We start from the raw sequence: 22559 nt of genomic DNA on the forward strand, positions 1-22559 counted from the left end.
CTTTCAGAGGGCAGCGACAGCTTCCTCGAGCTCGAAAGTCATATACAATCTTCGGGACAAGTTGTCGCTAATCAACAAGTTGAAATAGCTGATCTGCAATCGCTCTGTCGTATGTTAAGCAGGGTAAGAAAATCATATCTACCAGCAGTTTCTATTATAATACAAAAATTATTTCTGTAATTTTTCCTGTCAAGGAAATATCTTTTTATAATTTTATATTTTTGTTGAAGGATTTGGACAAAAGTGTAGCTGCGCAGAAAGCCTTGCTACAACAGCAACAAGAATTGGAAGCCGAATCAGCCGAGATGCAAGATTTTCTCCAAGAGGAGAAAGCCACATTGGCGGAGGCGCTCAAAGATGCCGAATTGGAGGTGCGTAGTTTTCTAAGTTCCCTTCTTGAAGTATGTACCGTTTGTTTCATATTCGTTTTGTCTTTTGTAGCTCAAGAAAAAAAGCGAAGCCTTAACTCAAAGAGAGACGGAATTAGAGAGACAAATGGAGGAGTGTAAACATTTAGTGCGAATTAGCGAACAAAGAAGGTATGCCTCACGAAAACTTTTGACAATATTTCTCCTAAACATTATAAATTATATTTCAACAATTAATTATCCGTTTTTAGGCAAGAGAATTTATCAATGAGTCTAAAGTTGAATGCCGTTGAACGAAGAAGTAGGGAACTTTTACTCACTCAAGGCGCTGCTATGTCCGGAGCGGCTGTAGCTCTTTCCGGACTTAGCACCAGATTAGAAGGATTGATAGATCAATTAATTGCTTCTTATAACATCTCAGTAAAAGATCTTGAAGTAAGTATAATGATGAAAGTCCTCTTTTGCGTACAAAGTGGTTTATATTCTTATAATAGCTATTTTGTGAACAGTTATAACATGCTACCTTTTATAAATAAATATAATAGACAAATAACGATCATAATAGATGGAGGATTAATATTCTATTTTTACTATTTTTCTCTGCTAACTTCCTTTCTAAATTTAATAATTAAAAATTTATATTGATTATTGTTAGACAGTTTAAATGCATTGTAATTCTTTCCCCAAAAAGGATGTTATATATCATAACGAAGCGTACAGTAGAAGCAACAGTAGCGTGGAGTCTAGTCCGGTTAGCTCTAAGCAGAGTTTAAAAGAACGCACGCCGAGCCCGAAGAGTGGATCCTTCGTTTCCGCGGTGATCAGCGCAATTCGGAACGCCGCGACGCATCCCTTCGCGGCTAGAAACATCGATAAAAAATCCAGCCTGGATTCGTCTAAACAGATTTACAAAGGTAATTGAATACGAATAAGATGCCACAATAAGGATATTACATTCAGATCCATTAAAACCATAATTTTTATTTTCTAGAACTGAGTATGGAATCGTCGTCCGACTTGCTCGATTTTGAAACCGAGCCATGTTTGATGATGGAAAGCGTCCTGGAAGACGTGCCTTTGCCGGACACATACTCGCATAACATGATATCGAGCAGCGATTCTCTACGCAGAGCACTGAGTTTCTCCGAAACGTCGGACGAGCATAATCTAAGGAAGACGAAGTACGGCGACGAATGTACAAGTCTCACGAATCTCACCCAGGCGATCCTGCATCGTCGTAAGGCAAGTATCTGAGATAAATCAAACTCGTAACTTATTAGAAATATAAAATAATCATAATAATTAATCGTATAAAAATTTGCAGGTGGAGGACGAGGGTGACGACGATTGCGATTCCGTGAGCGAATCTGACACCGGGACCAATGACGGTCCTGTACCTTTGACGGATTACTGTCCATCTGTGGATCTCGTCGATCAGGTGATCGAGGTGGACAATCTCGTTACTAAACTTCTCAAAGTGCTACGAATCATACAGCTTGACAACGATACGTGTATACAGGAATTGAAAGAAGAGAAGTGAGTTTAATAAATCTGATCGGATTATAAGGATTAAACCTCCAATTATTAATTCGGAATGTGTCATTTGCAGGTCTAACTTGGAGATAAAATTAGAAGCCACTGTAACGGAATTGAACGAGCTTCGCAAGATCATCGATAATCTTCATCAATCACCGGAAGAAGTCCTGAACAACGTGCCGGATCGACGACGTAGCGTTGTGGAGAATTGCCGGATTTTGCTTAAAGAGGTAATAGCCGGCGATGTCGCCGATACATTTTTATAGTGTGCTTCTTTCACGCTACTGCCATATCTCTGACATAAATTATTGACTTTCCTGAAAGAGATGTCAAATGGTATAATTCCTCTGTAGGCGGGTAAGGAGGAATTGAAATTTGAGGCCGTACTTGCTAGTAATAACAGTCCCGGTGAGATAAACTGAGGATCTCGATGCGATCGAGGCGACTTCCGCTTAATATTTTAAAATATCTTATTAATTTCGTATATATATATTCTTCCTAATTATTATAAATTATTTTAATTCTTAAGAGAAATGTGTCAATTTTGAAAGTCTGAATTATTATATTGAACATCGACGAACATTTTATTGTAAAAGTGGGATTTCTAATTTCGACGTGAATGAATTTTTGAAAGAGTTTGGACTGCATATAAATTTGAATTACATATATTTTTCCTTTTATCGCAACGTATTTCTGTGCGCTTTGTAATGTTAATTCCAGGCTGAATTTAATATTGTACATGTGTATATTAATACGACGTTGTTATGTCGAAATTGCGAAGAATAATTGAATCAAATTTGAACAAATACGGGCTCGTCGCCGTTTTTAAAATAATTGTACAAAAGATGATTATTTAAAGAATAAATGATTCTGATTAAAATTACAACCAACTATGGCTAATTACATAAGCGTATAAAGGGATATTTAACTTTGCTGATTTTGCATTGTATTTTTTTTTTTACCAGCATTTGGTAAAATATATTCATGAATAATGAATAATGATTTTAAATATATATTTGTAAATGTATTAGCGTATATAAAATATATGTTTTATACGTCTAAATTATATTTATGTCAAAATGTATATTTAACATATATTTGAATACGTGTGAACGTTGTGTAATACGCTAGTACACTTTTTTTGTGAAAATACAAAATTATAAATCGTTACTCGTTATTCGCGAATATATTATATCCAGTACTGATTCCCACCGAGTTGATCGCAGTTGATCGTAGAATTTTATATTCAATGCGTAGAAATAATTCTTCACTGTGTGAAATTATTAGGTTCATAATAAAGGCTTTTTCAATTGAGATAACAGAGTAGAGTATCCTACATTTAAGATAATAGCGTGTAATGGAAAATACAACAGAGTGCAAGGCACTATCATATAAAATGAAGGAATAGAATTTGGGTACCTTTTATCGTGTCTTCGATCCTGCAACACTCACATTACCGTAATCATTGTGCAACATCCAAGGAGGATAGATAATGAAATATTTTATGGCAAATCGTAGATATAAAAATGCTTAAAAACCTTCTTAATAGACGAAGACTAGAAAAAAAAACATTTATGCGATTATTTGTGTGCGTGCGTGTGTGTGTTCATAATTTATTTCTTTTTTTTTATCTAAGAATGTATATACCTATAAGATTTGTTTGTGATAAGTCTCAAAGACTTGTTGCTCAGTGAAATCAAAGTTGAGATTTATTGCAAACATTTAGACGAGGTTTCTTCCATCAAAATGGAGCTTTGCTTTAGGCACAACTTTAAGCATAGGAAACATATTGTGATGATACACCAAACAACAACACATATGTATTTTAATGTTTAATCAAATAAATTTTCATATCTCGAAAGACAGATGCATATAATTATATCATGTATACATAACTTTACGAAGCAGATTATATCACGTCGGTGCACGTGGAAAATTCGCAGCTAACATTTACGATTGTTTTATAAGCAAATGAATATATTGTATACCGTAACGCGCTAAATCAAAATGAAATTATAGCTAAGGCGAATATTGCATTTAGCTCGTTTAACATGTAAATACATATGTGGATACACAATCGCCCGTTACATTGTACGGATAAGGTCAATGAAATCGTGACTTTTGCAATTTTATGTATTTTAAAAGCCATCTTTTAAGTTACAGAGAGAAATGAGCTTGCCGGATAACGCTAATATCGATCGGCGCGTCTCTTTATTGATACTAGATACACCATATATATAAATGCGTGGTACGACATCGACTTCGATCGTCGATCATACATCGTTTATATTCTACGAGTACTCGTCCATCATCCCTGTAGATGCAGATATCCTATCCCTGTGGAGATGAGAGCATGGTTCTTTTTAAGTATCTTATTTTAAATAGGTATTAGTCTTGAAACGTAGATTGTACGCCCGCTGTATTGAAAGGGAAGGAAAATACCGTTTTCTTAATATATGCTGTAGGCGGAACACTATATGTATTGGAATTGCAAGCGTCGAGGAGTCATTTTAATGCACGCTCGTGCCTCGCACATGACGTATGCCACGTATCAAGGGCGCCAAGAAGTTCGCCAACCGTACAGCTGGTTGTCTGGAACATAAGATGGTCACGTCTCGAGAAAAAGTGTACACACTGTATTATTTTTATAATTAAAAAATTGAAAATTACGCGCGAGATACCAATTGCAATACGATTACAATTTAAGATATTGATATAAATTATAATTAATGCCAATAAAATTAATTGTCAGGGCAACGACGAGTAGATGGATTCTTACCTGTGTATTGTCTTCGAGATCGCCAGATCGGTTTTGTTATGGATACCGTCAACGGCGGGTTTGTCCGGTTCGCCGATGGGCTGAATCGGGGATGCACCCTCATTGGAAATGGAGAAATTAACTTCCGTAGTGCCAGCGGAACCAGCAGCGGCACCAGCGGCACCGGCCAGGAGCAGGGCCTCGACCGGTGCCAATACGACGACAAAGCCGTCCACGTGGATGCGATAATTCTCCGAACCGTTCTGCCGCTGGTCGTAGAAATCGGTGGTATCGGGATACCTGGACGTCGGCGCGGCCGTGGTCACATCTATCTCCTGCGGTACCACCGAGGTGGCCACGATCTCGGTCTTGATCTCGGACTCGATCTTGGACCCGGTCGGCTTGTCGGCGACGGGTAAACCCCGAACGCTCGCGCCGAAGAACGCGACGATTAGCACGGTCTTGAACACGCGCATGTTGATTGATAACATTGATGAGCGGCTACTCGTCGAGTTGCCTTGTCCACTCGACACACTTCGGTCTGTCCAGGTCTGTCTTCTATTCGCAAAGTCTGTCCTCGACTCGAGTCCGAGATTCCTAATTATGGCTTTTCTACTCGATTTCGACTCAAAGCACCGGTGACCTCGGGAACTGCGGGATGCTTCTTCCTGTTCGGCTCCGATCCGTGAATTTGCCAAGTTGTTTCTTGCTCGACGGACCACTTTTTGCGACTCTTAAACGAGACGCGGAAACGCGATTGGGCCAAGGACCGCGGTAACCGGTGCCGCGAGGATGCGACGAAAGCGGACGAAACGACGTTGGAGAACGTGGGACAACGTGTCTGGACAACACGGAGGATGCTCGAGGTGTGATGACCGGGCGATGTCTCGTATAACAGAGGACGATCCCGATCCCCACCTGGGCCGATCCGAACCTGTGAGCCTTCCTTCGGCTCGGTTCTAGAGACGGATCCCCGGAAAAGTTCAAGAACCTCGGCGTATACTGACGGCAACCTGCCGCTAACGGCACATATATCGTCACGGCACTGTTGATACGCCGTAAACTTCTTGTAATTTATGCGAAGATTGCCGGGAGAGATTCGCTCGAACTTGATTAAATCTGCAAAATACCCTCTCCTCCTCGCAATTTTACCGGCCAACTCTCGTAGAGCTAAAGTCGACGATATACTCAAGAAGGTATATGATTTTACATTTAAAAAGATACATGCTTTTCCTTGAGAACGAGTTGCCGAGATAAAGATACTTATATTTTCATGATTTCTCAGTTCCAAAGTCAAATTTTGAACGTAACAAAATTTTAAATTAAAAATTAGAAAGGTCTACTCGTCAGACAAGATAACAAGTCTTATAACTTTTTATTTTCAGTCGCTCATAATTCAAGAATCATTCGTCTTGCGGCTAATTGCGTTTTTCCCCATTCGGTCTCCAGCTGAGAGGGAGATGCGCGACGCTGGAAACGATGCGTGGAACATTCCTCGAGCGTTCTCTCCTCATTACATTCGGATTGCAAGAGCGGAACCGCCATCAAAGGAGAGGAACCTGATAGTATTAATAGCATTAAACGATATTCGTGGATGGAGACACGGTGGGACTGGCCGAGGACCGACTCCTCTGCTCCTCGTCAACGACGTGTCAATCGCGCGTTGAATGTCCCTCTCGGCGATAACCAGTTTTATTCGAAGGAAAAGGAGGAGCAAGAAGGGGGGAAAGCCGCCGCGATGATGCCAAAGACAGAGCGTAATAGTTATCGCACGCGGTGCCGCAGGTATACACGCGCACACGTGTACGTAGGTGTGCGCGCAATCTATAGTCACCAATCTCTGTAAAGGGCAATGTCCTATCGTGGCCGTACTTGGCCGTTCGCGCCGAGTTCATTTCCCCGATCTACCTACCGTCTCGCGGCTTGGCGCCTATTACCGTAACCTTGCCCTTGCTATCTCTCTCCCATCTTTTTCTCTCGCTCGCGCTTCCGCCTTGCGATGGGAACCGAATCAACGGCCATCGCAGAATCGCCGCCGGTCTTTGGGGAAACGACCTTCGCTCTCCGAAAATTCCCGGGGGCCGGGTACCGCGCGCCTTATACGGCTCGTCTCCATTCTCGATTGATGACGAGATCACGTTTTATGGGATTCTCAGGGTATAAGGATTCTAATTCCCGCGACACGCGCTATTTATATACCGCGACAAGAAAAGAATGAGATAAGCAGAGGATACGGAGAGACGAGAAAATACTACCAGCAATCTCTGTACACTTCTGATTTTTCCGAGAGCTTGTTGATTTAGAAGAGAAAGCCAAAATTAAATTAGAATTATAGAAGATTGGATCTCTCAATGAAATATTCTTTCGTGATTTTCGCTTGTATTTAAATATATATTCATGTTGTTGTTGCTTAAGTATTTTATTGATCAAGTAGCTTAATAGATATACATACAGTGTAAATCTTCACACATGTACAGTTTATATAAAACGATAATCATCTCGCATTCAGCGCGTTTTAACTGCTAAATTAATAATTCGCTAACTCCCTCTCGTTTCATCTCGTATGGCTCTTGCGCTAATAAGCAAAGGAAAATGAGCTTTTCGATCGGCAGACGAATGATAAATCTGACGAAAGATTTATGCTAAAAATAAAATATCGCAGCTTAAGCACGTTGAAAACCCCGCGAAACAAATATCGCGCACAGCGGGAGATAATTGCATGATAATAACTAGTACATTTTTTATATGTTTAAGAACTACAGCCAGGAGCTTAAAGCTAAAGGAGAGAACGAGCCGACTCGTCGACCTGGCAGATGCCGGTGGATGAGTCGCGACGCCTTCCCGGACCACAGTTCTCCACGCCGTCGCCAATCAGCACCAGCTCGTCCTGCTGCTTCTCCCCGGCGAACGAAGACACGTCGTTCCTGTCGGCGCTCGACGAAGGCAGCGCGACGTCCTCCTCCTCCCCTCTTCCGGGCAGCTGCTTCTTCAACGACGTTCCCGGTCGTCCCGACTCGACGTCGGGATTCCAAACGTTGCCGACGATGTTCCGTGCCCGACCGCCGTTTCCCGTCTTGGGCCCGGCGAGCGGCTTCCTCGCGTTCGCGAAATATCCCGGACTGGCCGGCACCTCGCGGCTCTTCGGGAAATCGAAGTTCTTCACATTTCTCGCGACTCTCCCGGCTCCTTCGGCCTGCCCGTCGCCGACGGGGGTCGGTCGCTGATCCAAGACGTTCGACGCTCCGGCATCTCCTCCTTCCGCTTTTCGCACCGAGCTCTCCTTGTCCGGACGATTTTCATTTAGCTGTATCACTTCCACGGAATAGGGCTCCTCTTGGCGAACCGCCTCGTCGGATTTGATTAAACCTTGCTGCTTCGAGCGGGATATCACCTGCTCGAGGGTCTCCAGTGCCAGGTCGCTGAGGTGGTCGTTGGCGGTATCGTTGGGGATGGCCGCGACGATGAGGAAGTTCTTCAGCTGAGCGTGCACGTTGAACTCGCCGTCCTGCCGTTGGTCGTACCTCGTCGGTGCGGCGCGAACCTCGGCCAGCGCGAAAAACGCCGCGCCGAGGAAAAATAGCATCCGGACCATCGCTATTCTCGTAGATGCACGTGCTGTGCGTCGTGATGCCTGCTGGTACGTGGAGAGCGTGACGGGAGGTGCGCGACGCTCTCTGCTCGACCTCGCGGTACAATGCTCTTCGGGCTCAACGCGAGCGAAACGAGCGAGGTCCTTTCCACAACTGCGCGGACGACCGTGCGAGCAGCGGGCCCGCCGCACTTGTTGGACCGTTGCACGAACCGGTACACCCGGAATCTGTATGATAGGGGGATCCATCTCGCCGCAGGATTACAGAATCACGTCGATTGGCGTGGGAACGATCGGCCCGTACATCAACGTCGTCACGGACGGAAGCAACACACAGATGATTTTGTATCGCGAATCTCAACGGCGCGGCTAATTGCGAGTTACAGACTAACGTTCGAGCGGAAACCCAAGCGTGACGATCAAAAGGAGTCGAGAGTTAAAATGAGAACGGAGGAAACATCGCAAACTTTTGCGAGATTTTTATAAGAATGTATGCGTTTCCTCTCCTATGAGTATATTTTAATAATGTTTTACATTTTTTAGGAAAGATTCTTCCGACGTTCGCCAGGGTCAAAAGTTCGCTGTAGAGGACTGCGGGACAAAAGGAAGCGCACCGAATGCTAAGAGATAATCATCGCTAAAGTGCCAATTGTGGGATTTGTTTCACCGTTGCGAAGGCATAAACTCGATGCATGTATGGCACATCTCCAAAGGACATTTATTTCTAAGTCTACTCCCAGCCCGCATCTCTGCCCGAATCCTGTCGACCAAAGGAGGACCGATCGATCTCTCTCGGGGAGGGGCATCCTGCATCGTCGCGGTTTTACTCACGGCAACAGGCGAGTCAGCCACGGCCGACTCGCTCGTCGACAGCGTCCGTTGCCGTTCGGAACGTATCCAGATTTGCAGCGCTTCTGCGACCGCAGGGCGTGCACGGCTTTCACCGTGGTCGAAGGAGCCGTTCCGACCCCATCCTCCTCCTCGCTCGGCTGACCCTTATCGTTGTCCGCATTCGGCGTCGAGCTCGCGGTACCATTCGACCGATCAGCGTTCGGGATTCCCTCGTCCTTGGAGGGCGTCGTATCGCTCGCGGTACCATTCGACGGATCAGCATCCGGCGGCGGGGCTTCTTCGTCCTTGGATGGCGTTGCGTCGCTCGCGGACGGGCTTGTATCACCGGCGGACGCCGAGACGGTCGAGTTTTGCGACGGGATCGGCTCGGAAACCTGCATGATATCGTTTTTCTCCGTGGTCGACGTCGCGGGGCTCGTCGTGGTGGGCCTGTTGCCCGGCTTGAGGGTAAAGTCGGCGTAATCGTAGAAGTAATCGTAGTCCTGCGAAGGCAACACGACGTCGACGGTGAATACTCGTCGACGAACATCGACAATTTACACAGCGGTACTCGAAACAATCTATTTGTTCGGCGTAAAGCGCGAGATACATATAGTTTGTAAAATGCGTTTCTAAATATGAAGTATCTAAGATGGACTTTGTAAATTGCAGGCAGTAATCTTGCGTCAAACTCATCGCGTACGTGTAAAATGCAAGGCAGTTACAAAAGCCTGAAGAATAGCCAGAGGACTGTTCCTTCAACCGCGAGTTGAAATAGCGCAGCAAGATCAAAAGGTACATCATAGTAAAATTCACTTTGTACGCTTTCGCAAATCTTCCCCGATGTGAGCAAAGGAGTATACAAAATAATTTGGGAAAAAACAAAGACAAGAATAGAAAAGAGCGCGTTCTCCAACGCAGGCGGAGGAAAAGGAGGAGACCAAAAAAGAGGACCACGCGCTCTCGCGTCCTGCTATGCGAAAGGGATTTACCGTGTAGTCGTCGAGGAGCTCGGAGTTGAGTAGCGCGACCACCTGCACATCCTTCAGCTCGATCTGCACGTTCAGGTCGCCGGTCTGCCGCTGATCGTAGACCGGCGCGGGGGGCTTCGCGACGGCGACGCGACAGGCCGCGATGACGAGGAGGAGGCCGCGTAGGGCGAGCATGATCGTCGGGCTGCGCGGCTGCGATCGTTCCTGACGTGGCGAGAACTGAAAAATGGATGGGACGGCGGACGGCCCCGGGCCCCGGGCCCCCGACCTGATGGCCTCCGGCGGGAACCTGCCGACGCGTCCGGGGCGGCCGGTTCCCGCCGTCCCGCTCCCGGGAACGCGATTCGGTTCGCGCGTATAAAACCGGTATACCCACCGCCGCCGCGGATGTGTCTCTCTCGCTGTCACCGCCCCGGCACTTGGCCGCGGCGGCGGGTACGATGTCCGGCCGTTGCCCTCTCGCCGCTATACGCGTTCTACCTTGACAGCCGGCCTTCGGAACGTCGCATAACATCGCGTGTTGCGCTTACACGCAATCGGATCGGTGTATTTTCGTACATACGGCCTCGTACTCCCGGTCATCATCAAGTGTTTGCACGTGTTCCGCGTGACGATCTCGAGAACCCGGACGGGCGGCCGGCACCGTCGTCCACTTGGCGTTCGAGAGACTCGCTCGAATGCTTCATAGATATTTACAAATAGAGTAAAGAGGGCTATATGAGAGGGAAACGAAGCGCTCTTGAAAGAATTGCGAGAGCCTGTTCCAGGTATCTTCTCTCGCCCTCGTGAGACTAATGTATCTTTGTAATTTTGTTGCTCCTTTCAATGAAAATAAGTCTTCCGAATGTAATGCGGGTTATTGTAAAGAAATATCCGAGAAACGAGACGGAAAATTTCTCACGTTAATCACGCGTTTCGTAATTTAATTTTAATCAGACTGATTTTTATCTATCTAAACGATGTTTCGAGACTGAAAGTTGGAATTTCATGAATAATGCGCGGTATATTATAGTGTGTTGTGTAAATTAATGATGCAACAGAGACTTCCAGTAATTAATCATGTTTTATTTCTTCAAAAAACGTTACAGATATAAATATAATGTGCAAATTAAATCTCATCAAAACCGGACAGAAACGTATAAATATTTTTCCAGATAAAGGCAATCTACTTTTCCCTTTTTCGCAGGCCGTTTTACATTTCAGTGCGCGTGATAAATTGACACGCGGCCAAATGTGAGACATCAATAATATAAAATTTCGATATTAATCGTCCGCGCTTCGGAAAGAACGTTTGAAAAACCCGCGCGAAAAACTTTCACGACGCGCGCACTTTCCGCACTTTCTCCACTCCCCTCGCCCACGCCCGCGCGGCTCGGAGCGAGAAGGTGCGCGTGAGACGCAGCTAAATTCGCTCATTTGCAGCTGGAACTTACGCCCTTCTTCTTACTCCCTCCGACGTCCAGTCGTTTTCTATCCATTTCAATCCAAATCGTAGACGGAGCGCAGACGGACTCGCCCCCCTCGGATCACGTGCCGTCGCCTGCACCTGCCTGCACCCGCCTGCACCTGCACTCGCGTAATGTGTCGTAATCGGCGGACGATGCAAACAACAGTAATCTGTCACCTCGCACGTCCGTAATGACGCCGAGGCGGAATGTCGCGCGCCGCCGCGGGCGCGCGTAGCCCCCCGGGTGCATTGCACGTACGTCGTCGCCGTCAGCGGGGTGACCCGGCTGCCGATCCCCCCCCCCGCCCCCCAGGTCCATCGTCGTCGACCGGATCGTCCGTCCCGATCATCGCGCGCGCGGCACAGCCTGACACCTCCTCCTCGGCGCGGCGCCGTTCACGCGCCCCGTGGGATGCGCGCCCGCCGCACTCGCAGCAGCGCATCGCCCGTTGTTTACCCTACGGCGACCCCCGCGTCCTCGGCGACCCTTATCATGCGACGCGCTGACACGAACGATGCTCCAATTTTTTAAGAAGATTGGTAAATATTAATTATTGCACGTACCGCCTCACATGCCGCGCGGCGTAGATGAAACGGGCGAATCGCCACCTCCTCCTCCTCCTCCCCCCTGTCTAGCACGCGTTCCCCGAGACAACTGACCTCCTGACATTTGCAACACGTTGCCCTTTTCCTCTTTATTTTCCTTTCCTCCGTTCCTCTCTCCCATCGAGATTTTTTAGGGAATCAGCTGTCGGTGTTTCGTCGTTCGAATTGGATTTTTGCCTTTTTAATATTTATGTATCTTTCTTCTTGTTTACATTCAAAATTAGAATTGGTTAAATCGCCTGGTAACTATCCTGGAAAATGACTGTTCATAACAGTATATCCTTCTTCGTACGTTTCAACGTTTTAATTTTAATTTTCATTGTAATGAAATTGCGTGCGACGCTTTTGCAGGACAAAGGGACAAGTCCGGATTACCAGAAACCTCACCTGCGAGATCGACGAGCTCGGGTAGCTTCCTGACAGATGCCTTCAACGGTGGCGCGTCGTTCATTCGGACGCCCTCGGGTGTACTGTGCAGTCTCGAGGAGGAAGAGGAGGAGGAGATTCTCAACGATGACGCCGAGGAAGCGCGCGCCTTCAGCTCCCGGTTGTCCAAGGGTCTGCCGGAAGTGCTCAAGGACAAGAGTGCCCTTGGTTACTTCATCCAGTTCATGGACATCAGGAAGCGCGTAGCTCTCATCAAGTTCTGGTTGGAGGTGGAATGCTTGTGCAGCGCATCCGGGATGCCCGACGCACAGAGAGTCAGACGGTCAAATCAAAAGGAGCTGCTGGACGCTTTGCCCACTTCCCTAGACGATAACGAGAACTTTAGCTGCGACGTGCTCGTCAGCGATGTAGATACTCAAACGAGCAGCGAAATACCGTTGGACGTGAGGGCGGACGACGCGACGTCCAACGGTATGCCAAAGACTAGTCAGGCGGTAAGCAAAACGCGACAATCAAACCACGATTGTACGAGTGGGAGACGCGACGCGACGCCGACCAGGCAGGACGCTTTGAGAATTTATAGGAAGTACATTCTCAAGGAGGCTCTGGGTGTAAATCAAATATCCGAGGAGTTGAGGGTAGACATGGAGAGGGCCATTGTCCAGGAAAACATTGAGCCTATATTACGGTGCCTATCTGCTGTTCAAAGCATAGTATACGATACATTAGAAAACGAGTGAGTGACGCATGTTCATTGACACGCCGCTCGAATCTATAACTGACACGTGTAAAAAAAAATTTATAAATTTTTTTCGCAGATATATTAACGATTTTTTACGAAGCGAATTTCACTGTAAGCATCAAATTGACGTGCTCACCAGTGGCAACGTACAATTAGCGGATATATTGTATAACGAGACAGCATTCTTCTACTTTATGGAGGTTTGCATCACACGCTCTTCACGATCGCTTACTTCTGTCGAAATTTTCGCGAGAGATTCTTTTCCATTCTTTATACATTCCAGTTTATGGAACTCGAGAATAAACGAGAGCTGTTGGACTTCTGGATGTCGGCTATAAGTTACAAGCAGAATCTTTTGGAGAAGAAAGGTGCAGCTGATCCCGAAGAAGCCCAATCCGATGCCGTTATTATATACGAGAAGTAATTTCTATATAACATATGAGTATATGGAGGAGAGAAGTAGGAGTGGACTTATATATGAATGTTACTTTTCTCAGATATTTCAGCTTACAAGCAACCATGCCTCTTGGATTTAGCGATAAGATTCGTTTTCATGTGGAACAGAATATTTGCCGCGAGGACGATAGCGGTCCACAGCCCGATTGTTTCGATAAACCCAGTAAAATCGTATATAATTTTCTCAATAAGGTATTGCTAATTTATTACACAGATTTGCCTATAACTCGTACACAGCCGCACTCACTGCACAAGCTCTCGCTTCAAAGTAGTTGTTTTAAAAGCCAACACTGTGTCTTCCAGCATTATCTCCCAGCGTTCTTATCGTCACAGCTGTATTATAAATACTTATCGGAGCTAATCAGCACGATTCAGACCAGCCCGTGTCCGAGTTTACATTCCAAGATAAGAAGAACAGGTTGGTGCCGTTGATTCCAATGTTGTTACGCATGAAAGATATTAAAGAATACTATATGTCTTTTGATCAGTAAATATACATATAATTTTTATGTAATTTTATCTTTGTATAATATATGACGTTAAGATATATAATTACTTGCAGGTTCAGATTGCAGCAGTGAAGTAAGCTCCGTGTGTACTAGTATGCCAAGTATTTCTCAAATAGGAAATAATGGCAGCAGAGTATCTGATAATAAAAAAACTATCAACAGTCACATGAATATCGACACCAGGCAACTTTACGATCCAGATTCCTTGTGGCGACGTAACAAATATAGGTATATTTGACAATTTAACATTAATACACATGTCCGTACTGATTTGTAAGCCGTAAATAATTTTATGTACTTTGTAGTTTAAGCATTGGTTACGTTGACAACTTAGGTAGATTTATTACCGAAATAGAGCCAGATCCTCATAGAAAATACGGTAAGTTGCACACATATTTAGTTTGTAAGCTAACATACCTATATATATATGAGATTATCATCATGTATGCAAATTTCAGAATCTCGCCTAACTCGTGTTGTAAAACGACTTATAAATATAGAACAAGATAAGGTAAATATTTTATTGGCATTTTATAATTCATTAATAAAAGCAATAACATATAATGGGCATTGTTTGATTAATGCATTATTTGTTATTGATAGGCTAAAGAGGAATTGGCATGGAGGATCACCGAGATGATCATTCGTGAAATCACGTCTTTGACACTTGGAGCTTCAAATCTTCCCTCTTGATGGTGTAAACTTGACGTGACGATTTTGAGGCTTGAGTTTTCCTTAAGTATAGATGTTTTGTGTATTTGTGTAAGTAAAGTGCTTTGTCCTTTTATTTTAAATGTTAACGTAATAATGCTACAGACTTTGCCAAAGTGCCAAACAGAAAAACGGAAAATTCTAATTTATTTTATAATACGGCATCTTAAAAAGGAAATATTTATGGAGGAAGATATGTTCTGGGATGTTTTACATTTTCGTATTTTATATTTTGGCATGAAACATAACGATGAAACAGAGACTTGAATTTTTGCTAATCAATAATTTAATCCGAATTTATAAGTAAGTTGTTTATATAAATAAGTGTAAATAACTTTATTAGAAATTGACATACGTATTTTAGTATCTTTACAATTCGTTGCGTAAAATAATTTATAAAGATCTTATAAGCAGCATAATCTGTAATATTTTTTTGTAACTATTATAAAAGATCTTCCTATTTTGTTAATTTATTATAAAATACTCGATGAGCAAAGAACAATAATTTAACGAATACGTAATTCCTTCATCAGCCATCGTCGATGACACCAGAAGCAAAAAAATCAATGCAAATGATTATCGTATACATCTATGTCGTATATATCTAAATCATGATTAAATGTATATTTATAAAAAAATACTCAGTTAATATGAAAAAGATATAAAGACTTATGTATGTGTCAAAATTTATATAGAATATTTAGAGTAATACCATCTTTTTTTTTTTTTTCATTCTATCTTAAATCTTGGCAGTCATTTTTAATTATTTCCGTACGTGCGAAACTTATTAACATTTGCATTATTTTTCTCGCTTCTGATAAGATGACTAATGCAGATATTGACGAAAATTCTTAAAATATAAGATTTTGTACTTTTTTCATTGCCAATTTATACGACGATTGGTGTTAAAATAGATAATGAGATATATATGTACATATACGATGATGCATATGACCGCCGTTGATCGTGATATTATGATATAGAAGAAGATATATTTTAACAGTATTTAGAGCGTATAACACACGTAATGTTTAAGTACAAAATGTTATTAATAACGAAACTACGAAACCCCTATTATACATATATGCTCTATCTTCTATTTTGTTATATCTTTTTATTTATGAGACTATTATACGACGCATACTGTAAAAAAAAAGTACATATAATATCTTTCAAAAAGGCACCCTGTCTATTAAAAGTAATCAAACAGTCTATTATTGTATGCAAATGTATTACAAATGCGTATATGCGCCGAATCTTTTTCTTTGAAAGACTCTCTCTCTTGCACAGATGTTTCTTTTTTATTTTACACCTTCGTTGTTATGCTTCAAAATCGCGATTCTCTGTAGATGTCTAAATATTACCTAAATTATGTCCATCCATTTTCTGTTTATTGTATCGCGAATGTATAATGTATAAAAAACTATATTTTAATACGATCTCTCTGTGTAATATATTAAAAAATTCTATTTTGTAAAATATTTCCCCCAAGTTATTTCGAAAAAAATTGTTTAATAAAATATTCTTTTATCCGAGTCGAGACGTTCTCTGAGAAATCTTATTCGGAAATCGCGCCTGAACGTGCACGATAACGAGTCCGACTTTATAATATGTATAAAAACTGACTTCATATATTAAATCTATCTTTAACACTATGATATGGCGTACACTATTTACACTTCTCGACAAACTGTCAGTAAAAATAGATTCTTACAGAGACGAAGATCCGTTTATACTGACATGCGGCACTTTCTGTCTGTATCCCGTTTGCGGATTGAGCAACGGTGACGATTCAGAAACGTGCACGTCGCTGTCCGTCCTGGCAATCATATGTAAATGCAGACTGGCGGTGCTCGACTTGTAATCTTGACAACACTCTAAACGCAATTTCTCCCTTCTGGTCCACGACTGATAAACGATCGCGTTGAAGAACGCTTGTAGGGGATTTGTCACGGCCTGTCACAGATCGAAAAGGAAATCTCGATTAAGTTCTCTGCGTTCGGCCGTGCGCGCTTGAAATGAGATCTAATACATGAAACGTTACCATTATGTACCACAAAGTGATGATCGCCTTGATCGGCAATTGAAACCACAGGGTCCACAATAGTATTCCGTTAATTAGATTGGGCGTCCAGCACACGTAATAGACCACATTGATGAGAGCGAATTTCAATCTGACCGTCTGTATCAGCCTTCGCTCCCTGCCGGTCATCTGAGCCATACTGTGGAGAACCGCCGTCTCGAGGTCCCGCGTCGATGCGACGTACAAAATGGGATTCGCGATCATGACCACCGCCAGCAGCACGTACGTGGCGAAGTAATTCGGAAGGATGCGCAATAGCGCGCTGGACAACGACGTCAGGCTGTGACAGCTGCAAGAAAATTTCGCTCCGTTATCATCACTCTAAGGGCGTACCGCCTAGGGTGCCACGTGCGATACTTCTAAGACCTGACTTTGCGTTCGGAATGTACAGAATGATCAGCCCGAACGCGGTGAGAATAGCAGGGAGCACCCAGGCCAGGACGTGATAGCACGCAGGACGTCCGTTTTTGTCTCCCAGCAGTAACTTCATGTCCACCGCGTAGCACAACGTCCATATCCACGTGGCCATGTAGAAATACTGGATCCACGCCTACGGGCAAACGATCTCTCTCAATCCTCCTCATGAACTTTCAAAATAGGTATCAAGCGTAGGAGGTGTCAAACATTACCGATAACACGGCGCAAAACACCACGTTGGGCATGTCACCCTCTATGGGTATGATGGACTTGAAATTCCTCCATAGCGCCGACCTCACAAACACACCTGATAGAGTACAGAACAATCAGAGATAAGATACCGATTTTTGTTTGTCTCACCTACCGTGTCGTTGTATTCACTGACCAAAATTAACTTATAGCTGTTTGTAACTAATTTGCAGATTTTTATGTACTACTAACTGCTATTGGCATAATCTAATTGCGATAATAAACTAGACCTAAGGACGCTAAGAGATCAGCAACGGCAAGCCATACAATAATATCTCGTCCTCTGGAGAAACTCCGCCGACGATAAGAATTACTTGAAGCCTCTCGGGGCAGTATCTGAAAAAATATTTTCCTTCAGTGCCAATTTGCGAACGTTCCTTCATACCCTCGAGTAATTCTCGCCAAATTTACTTCAGTCTAACACAACATTACACGTGCAAATAAATTTTTACAATTATTATTATAAACTTAAATCATTAATATGTATAAATAAGAGTTCAATATAATACAATATAAAATTATTTCATATTTTATTCAAATATTTTGTATATGTTACATACACATGTTATAATTATCTGATACAAATACTTTTATATCGGTTTCTTTTAGCTGCACTTTTTCGTACACTTGTCACATGGGAAACCGGATATAAATATACGCGTTGGAGGAAGAGACGAGGTGTACAAGGTGCAACGAAAAGAAAACGGATCAACAGAGAAGTCGCATCATGACAGAAAGTTTAAATTCCGGGACAATATCTTTCAGCGATTGATTCCGGTCGTGGTAAAGAACTCGGGTCAATTCCCGCTCTGTACGTTGGTCGTCGCAAATTAATAAGAAAAGAACGAATCGGTGAAGCGAAGGCTCGTTCGGGGATAACATTTCGCGCTGAATTTACCTGATAAATCGCGCCTATCATGCCCATCGTGGACGAGAGCATGCACACCGTGTTGTACGCGTCTGTATTGAATTCCTGCATTATCGCTATCGCCATATCCGTTCGGTTTGTATGATGACAGCAGAACGTTTGCAGGGTCGGGTCGGCCATTGCTATCGGATGTTATCGCGATCAAGTTCAGCGTGTCTCTGCCCCGACTTATCCTACTCGATCTAGTAACTCTCTCTCTCTCTCCGTGCAGAAAGAAACCGGAGTTCCCCACTCGAGTGTCCGGCAGCCAATCGATACGTTCGAACTTGTCTTATGATAAAAACGAAATACGTATCTCTTAAAACGGGAATCTCGGTAGAAATCTTTTCGTTCTTTTATTGCAGCTCGGATTAGCTTTGTCTATTATTTTCCTATATAAAAAATAAATTTCCGAACGCATTACATTCAGCCACGTTGAATTAATTGAATCAGCGTATACGGCATTCCAATAAGTTAGAGCTCAGTATTTTCTTCGCTTTATTATGTCGGGCCGCCAGTCGACGGGGTGCGTTTCCTCAGTCTGAAAACATAGATAACGGGATAATTAGCGCAAAGCTTAGAAAAACGATGAGCTAGTCGAATGTTATCAGCGCGCGTGCGATTGCCAAATCGACACGAGCGTGATATAAAATCAACTTACGGCAGTATCGTCTTCCTTGTACACTTTAATCGTCTTGTCAGCCTCTGTCGTAATCATCCGAGTGCCTGACATGTCGAACGTAATGCTGAACACCCCGGCCTCGCTGTCCATTGACCCGGGCTGAACCGGCGCTTGGAGCCGCTGGAAATTGTATCCGGTTCGCCAGTCCCACAGATGCATGGTGCCGTTGTCCGCGCCGGAAACCAAGACCCCGTCGGCATTCACGGCCAGGCAATTGACTATGGCGTTATGGCCCGACAGGTTCTGAATGAATTTGCCCTCCGGACACTTCCATTGCTTGATATTGTCCGGCGACGCCGAGGCGAACATGTACAGAGACGGGTGGAACGTCAGGGCGCGCACGCTCTTCTTGTGATTCGTCAGAGTGGCCCTGGACTTGCCGGCAGCCAGGTCCCACAGGCGAATCGTGCAGTCGTGGCTGCCGGTGGCGATCTGCGGCTCGGCAGACTGACAGATCACGCTGGCCACCGTGTTGGTGTGCCCGACGAGGGTGTGAACGTTCGCCTTGGTACGCATGTCCCACACTCTCCCGGTGGAGTCACGTCCCGCCGTTACCAGGACGTCTATGGTAGGATGTAACGCCATGGAATACACCGCCGACAGATGGCCGTGGTAGTGCCTGATCACTTTGTTATATTCTAAATCCCAGCACTTGACCTGGCGATCTTCCCCGCAGGAAAATAGGTACGGGTGTCTCTGTGAGAATGCAAGGCCACGTACGCTGCTTATGTGGCCAGTTAGGGAAACCTTCAACCTGCCACTGGCTAGATCCCATATCTGTAAATACCAAACATTTGTACAAGCTTGCATAGAGAACCTGTTAACTTCGTTAATCTTACGTTCTAGAATATTACTAAATAATGCGAGAATGAAGCACTCACTTTGATTACTCTGTCGGCCGAGCCTGTGGCAAACCACTCGTTTCCAGGCTCCACGGCGCAACATCTCACCCATCCCAAGTGACCGCTGATAACTCTGTACAGTTTCCATGGCGCGTGCCACTTGGGTTTCGCCATTGACGGCGTTTTCTTTTGCGGCATTGTGAGCGCACCGCTGCCCATATTGCTTCCCACACTTATTGGCACTACGCTTGCGCTTCCTTTTGTCGTAGTGTAAGGAACAATTGCCGAGGTAGGGTTAATTCCAAAAGTTTCATCTAAAAATCATATTAAAATTGATACAATAAAGACACGTGTAAGAGTAACGATACTTATTTTTATCTCAATTGTGTGTAGGTATCGCAGGACATTACCTCCTGGCGGTGGAGGATCTGCAGTGTCATTGTCTTGCTGCACTTTAATCGTATTTTGCTTGACCCGTTCTAATATTGGACCATAACAATCTTTAGCCTTGACTATTTTCTTCATTTGTTGCCTAAAAAAAATAAATATTATAAATAAATAACTGCTTCTCCAGGAGATTAAAGCAGGCAGTTTTGCTCTTAAGCAATTCAGAGCAGCTGCAACGGCAAGTTACTCACAAAATAGGATCTTCCGGCGGTAAAGATCCTTGATTCAACAGGAACATATCGTGAGTTCTCTTTAAGGACCGAAACACTAGCGTGTGCACAGAATGCCGTTGGACATCCTAGAACAGGATAATGAAGTATAGATTTTTATTTAAAATAATTAAAAATAATAATAATAATATTGAAGACAATTAAAACATTCTTACCATTTTCTTGAGTACTAGAAATCACTTTGTGAACTCCTGTGTGGTTTCTTTTCCCAATTGTTACTGTTTTATATCACTTTTTAATAGCCTTTATTATATTTTTGTGTCAATTTCTCTTCACAATTAGGAAAATCCAGATAACACGATTAGAAGTTTCACATCAATGTTCTTTAATCAGTCCTCAATGTTGTACGGATATGGAATTTCCAATGTTTCTTGTTAACGATACAGTCTAATGCATCCACAATTCTTATTTCTTGAGACTGCTCCGCAATCCACGTTCACATCTAAACATTTTAGCACATTTCGAATCCGTGTATTTTTGAGGTTATGGGACTTTCCTCTTTCCTCTAGTTGTTTCCTTCTTGCGTCGTTGGCCTAACTGGAAACTTTTCATCCGGATGGGGATTTTCGATACATTCTCGAAGCTCAATTTTTGAACATTCATCATCTGTTTCGTGCAAGCTACAATTAACTTAAAATAAAAGAAAATTGGAAGAAAATATTTTTCATTAAAAAATCAATGTTACCTTGAATTTTTTAAACGGCACTATTTCATGATATCATAGAGGAGTAAAGAGGACTTCAAGGCACATTCAACGCACTATCAGAAATGTCATTTATTTATAACAATAAAGGAAAAAACTAAGAGAGCGAAGTCCTATGCAGGAATATCTGTGATCTATATTTATGTCAAACCAATAATTAATATTCAAGACCTTCGAGAAACGATAATTATATACAGCTTGTACAACTTGAATTCCAAATAGTATAATATTATAACTGCTACGCATAGTATAAACTAGTAAAAAAAATAGCATAGTGCCGTTTAAAAAATTGAAGGTAATATTGATTTTTTGAAAAATATTTTTTTCCATCGTATAATATTATAGCTGCTACGCATAGTATAAACTTGTAAAAAAAATAGTAAAGTGCCGTTTAAAAAATTCAAGGTAATATTGATTTTTTATAAAGGAAAAAACTAAGAGCGAAGTTCTATGCAGGAATATCTGTGATCTATGTTTATGTCAAACCAATAATTAATATTCAAGACCTTCGAGAAATGATAATTATATACAGCTTGTACAACTTTGAATTCCAAAAATAGTATAATATTATAGCTGCTACGCATAGTATAAACTTGTAAAAAAAACAGCATAGTGCCGTTTAAAAAATTCAAGGTAATATTGATTTTTTGAAAAATATTTTTTTCCAATTTTCTTTCACCGCGAATTGTAGCTTGCACGAAACAGATGAATGTTCAAAAATTGAATGTTTCAAAAATTTGTAATTTCTCTTTCTTTTAATAAAATATAGTACGAATATTACCTTGTAAAGTTAATCCACTAATTAAAGTTAATCTCTCAGAGCTTAAAAGAGAAGTCCGATAAAAGAGAAGATGAGCAAATGATCTGAATTATCTCTGATGTTTCAGGAACACTTGAAATTTTTAAGAAGACGATTGTACGTTGGTGGTCCGCGTCCAGATATAAATTATATTTATCATCTAAATATAACGGGATGACATTTGACCTGCTGTTCTCCTCTGCTGTTGTTGCCACTTGTCGGCTTGTTATTACGATATGCCGTCAACGTCACACGCGTGTTATCGTAT

The 22559-nt window shown here is 43.0% G+C and overlaps 7 protein-coding genes across 9 annotated transcripts; 2 read left to right on the forward strand and 5 right to left on the reverse strand.

Annotated features, from left to right (window-relative positions):
• Positions 1 to 26: 26 nt before the first annotated feature.
• Positions 27 to 7451, forward strand: LOC112460210. Its single transcript, XM_025024814.1, has 9 exons — positions 27 to 123; positions 231 to 371; positions 442 to 539; positions 620 to 803; positions 1060 to 1282; positions 1360 to 1610; positions 1693 to 1904; positions 1978 to 2134; positions 7425 to 7451. The coding sequence occupies exons 1-9, from the start codon at positions 112 to 114 to the stop codon at positions 7434 to 7436; spliced, it is 1290 nt and encodes a 429-aa protein (XP_024880582.1). The 5' UTR covers positions 27 to 111; the 3' UTR covers positions 7437 to 7451.
• Positions 3760 to 5765, reverse strand: LOC112460212. Of its 2 annotated transcripts, XR_003041422.1 has the most exons (3): positions 4684 to 5765; positions 4347 to 4496; positions 3760 to 4241 (listed from the first exon to the last, which is right to left on the reverse strand). XR_003041422.1 is itself a non-coding variant. In XM_025024816.1 (2 exons), exons 1-2 carry the CDS (start codon positions 5151 to 5153, stop codon positions 4415 to 4417), a joined length of 552 nt encoding a protein of 183 aa, XP_024880584.1. In that variant the 5' UTR covers positions 5154 to 5765; the 3' UTR covers positions 3760 to 4414. The 2 variants fall into 2 exon arrangements, 1 of the variants encoding a protein (XP_024880584.1); XM_025024816.1 differs by having other exon boundaries at positions 3760 to 4496.
• LOC112460211 lies at positions 7425 to 8472 on the reverse strand. Its single transcript, XM_025024815.1, has one exon. The coding sequence runs from the start codon at positions 8252 to 8254 to the stop codon at positions 7439 to 7441; it is 816 nt and encodes a 271-aa protein (XP_024880583.1). The 5' UTR covers positions 8255 to 8472; the 3' UTR covers positions 7425 to 7438.
• Positions 8473 to 8495: 23 nt separating this feature from the next.
• LOC112460218 lies at positions 8496 to 10613 on the reverse strand. Its single transcript, XM_025024824.1, has 2 exons — positions 10075 to 10613; positions 8496 to 9585 (listed from the first exon to the last, which is right to left on the reverse strand). The coding sequence occupies exons 1-2, from the start codon at positions 10246 to 10248 to the stop codon at positions 9079 to 9081; spliced, it is 681 nt and encodes a 226-aa protein (XP_024880592.1). The 5' UTR covers positions 10249 to 10613; the 3' UTR covers positions 8496 to 9078.
• A 1207-nt stretch (positions 10614 to 11820) lies between these two features.
• On the forward strand, positions 11821 to 15622 carry LOC112460215 (A-kinase anchor protein 10, mitochondrial). Its single transcript, XM_025024820.1, has 10 exons — positions 11821 to 12061; positions 12479 to 13250; positions 13333 to 13456; positions 13540 to 13676; positions 13754 to 13904; positions 14016 to 14130; positions 14275 to 14449; positions 14527 to 14600; positions 14680 to 14732; positions 14825 to 15622. The coding sequence occupies exons 1-10, from the start codon at positions 12037 to 12039 to the stop codon at positions 14912 to 14914; spliced, it is 1716 nt and encodes a 571-aa protein (XP_024880588.1). The 5' UTR covers positions 11821 to 12036; the 3' UTR covers positions 14915 to 15622.
• A 28-nt stretch (positions 15623 to 15650) lies between these two features.
• LOC112460217 (G-protein coupled receptor 143-like) lies at positions 15651 to 18815 on the reverse strand. Its single transcript, XM_025024823.1, has 6 exons — positions 18580 to 18815; positions 17912 to 18017; positions 17645 to 17739; positions 17387 to 17565; positions 16977 to 17304; positions 15651 to 16888 (listed from the first exon to the last, which is right to left on the reverse strand). The coding sequence occupies exons 1-6, from the start codon at positions 18727 to 18729 to the stop codon at positions 16643 to 16645; spliced, it is 1104 nt and encodes a 367-aa protein (XP_024880591.1). The 5' UTR covers positions 18730 to 18815; the 3' UTR covers positions 15651 to 16642.
• Positions 18816 to 18919: 104 nt separating this feature from the next.
• Positions 18920 to 22559, reverse strand: LOC112460216 (pleiotropic regulator 1). 2 transcript variants are annotated; one of them, XM_025024822.1, is made up of 7 exons: positions 22478 to 22559; positions 20945 to 21395; positions 20751 to 20857; positions 20523 to 20644; positions 20152 to 20426; positions 19250 to 20047; positions 18920 to 19129 (listed from the first exon to the last, which is right to left on the reverse strand). In XM_025024822.1, the coding sequence occupies exons 2-7, from the start codon at positions 20945 to 20947 to the stop codon at positions 19070 to 19072; spliced, it is 1365 nt and encodes a 454-aa protein (XP_024880590.1). In that variant the 5' UTR covers positions 20948 to 21395; positions 22478 to 22559; the 3' UTR covers positions 18920 to 19069. The 2 variants fall into 2 exon arrangements, with proteins under 2 accessions (XP_024880590.1, XP_024880589.1); XM_025024821.1 differs by lacking the exon at positions 22478 to 22559 and adding an exon at positions 22274 to 22357 and having other exon boundaries at positions 20945 to 21333.

The sequence above is a fragment of the Temnothorax curvispinosus genome, unplaced genomic scaffold (genome assembly GCF_003070985.1).
Source record: "Temnothorax curvispinosus isolate PA1 unplaced genomic scaffold, ASM307098v1 QBEX01010399.1, whole genome shotgun sequence".
NCBI classification, from domain to species: domain Eukaryota; kingdom Metazoa; phylum Arthropoda; class Insecta; order Hymenoptera; family Formicidae; genus Temnothorax; species Temnothorax curvispinosus.

What these genes read in the sequence shown, in the direction of transcription:
- LOC112460210 (XM_025024814.1), top strand. An exon ending in GTCTAAACAGATTTACAAAG is followed by an intron (nt 1,283 to 1,359) that starts GTAATTGAATAC and finishes TTTATTTTCTAG; the next exon opens with AACTGAGTATGGAATCGTCG. An exon ending in CAGGAATTGAAAGAAGAGAA is followed by an intron (nt 1,905 to 1,977) that starts GTGAGTTTAATA and finishes TGTCATTTGCAG; the next exon opens with GTCTAACTTGGAGATAAAAT.
- LOC112460212 (XM_025024816.1), bottom strand. Translation starts at nt 5,153, where the DNA reads ATGTTATCAATCAACATGCGCGTGTTCAAGACCGTGCTAATCGTCGCG. An exon ending in ATCTCGAAGACAATACACAG is followed by an intron (nt 4,497 to 4,683) that starts GTAAGAATCCAT and finishes CTTATGTTCCAG; the next exon opens with ACAACCAGCTGTACGGTTGG.
- LOC112460211 (XM_025024815.1), bottom strand. Translation starts at nt 8,254, where the DNA reads ATGGTCCGGATGCTATTTTTCCTCGGCGCGGCGTTTTTCGCGCTGGCC.
- LOC112460218 (XM_025024824.1), bottom strand. Translation starts at nt 10,248, where the DNA reads ATGCTCGCCCTACGCGGCCTCCTCCTCGTCATCGCGGCCTGTCGCGTC. An exon ending in AGCTCCTCGACGACTACACG is followed by an intron (nt 9,586 to 10,074) that starts GTAAATCCCTTT and finishes TTGCCTTCGCAG; the next exon opens with GACTACGATTACTTCTACGA.
- LOC112460215 (XM_025024820.1), top strand. Translation starts at nt 12,037, where the DNA reads ATGCTCCAATTTTTTAAGAAGATTG. An exon ending in TGGCGACGTAACAAATATAG is followed by an intron (nt 14,450 to 14,526) that starts GTATATTTGACA and finishes TGTACTTTGTAG; the next exon opens with TTTAAGCATTGGTTACGTTG. An exon ending in AGATCCTCATAGAAAATACG is followed by an intron (nt 14,601 to 14,679) that starts GTAAGTTGCACA and finishes TGCAAATTTCAG; the next exon opens with AATCTCGCCTAACTCGTGTT.
- LOC112460217 (XM_025024823.1), bottom strand. Translation starts at nt 18,729, where the DNA reads ATGGCCGACCCGACCCTGCAAACGTTCTGCTGTCATCATACAAACCGA. An exon ending in TGTTTTGCGCCGTGTTATCG is followed by an intron (nt 17,566 to 17,644) that starts GTAATGTTTGAC and finishes GTTTGCCCGTAG; the next exon opens with GCGTGGATCCAGTATTTCTA. An exon ending in TCACTTTGTGGTACATAATG is followed by an intron (nt 16,889 to 16,976) that starts GTAACGTTTCAT and finishes GATCTGTGACAG; the next exon opens with GCCGTGACAAATCCCCTACA.
- LOC112460216 (XM_025024822.1), bottom strand. An exon ending in AGATCCTCCACCGCCAGGAG is followed by an intron (nt 20,427 to 20,522) that starts GTAATGTCCTGC and finishes TATGATTTTTAG; the next exon opens with ATGAAACTTTTGGAATTAAC. An exon ending in ACAAGGAAGACGATACTGCC is followed by an intron (nt 19,130 to 19,249) that starts GTAAGTTGATTT and finishes CTATGTTTTCAG; the next exon opens with ACTGAGGAAACGCACCCCGT.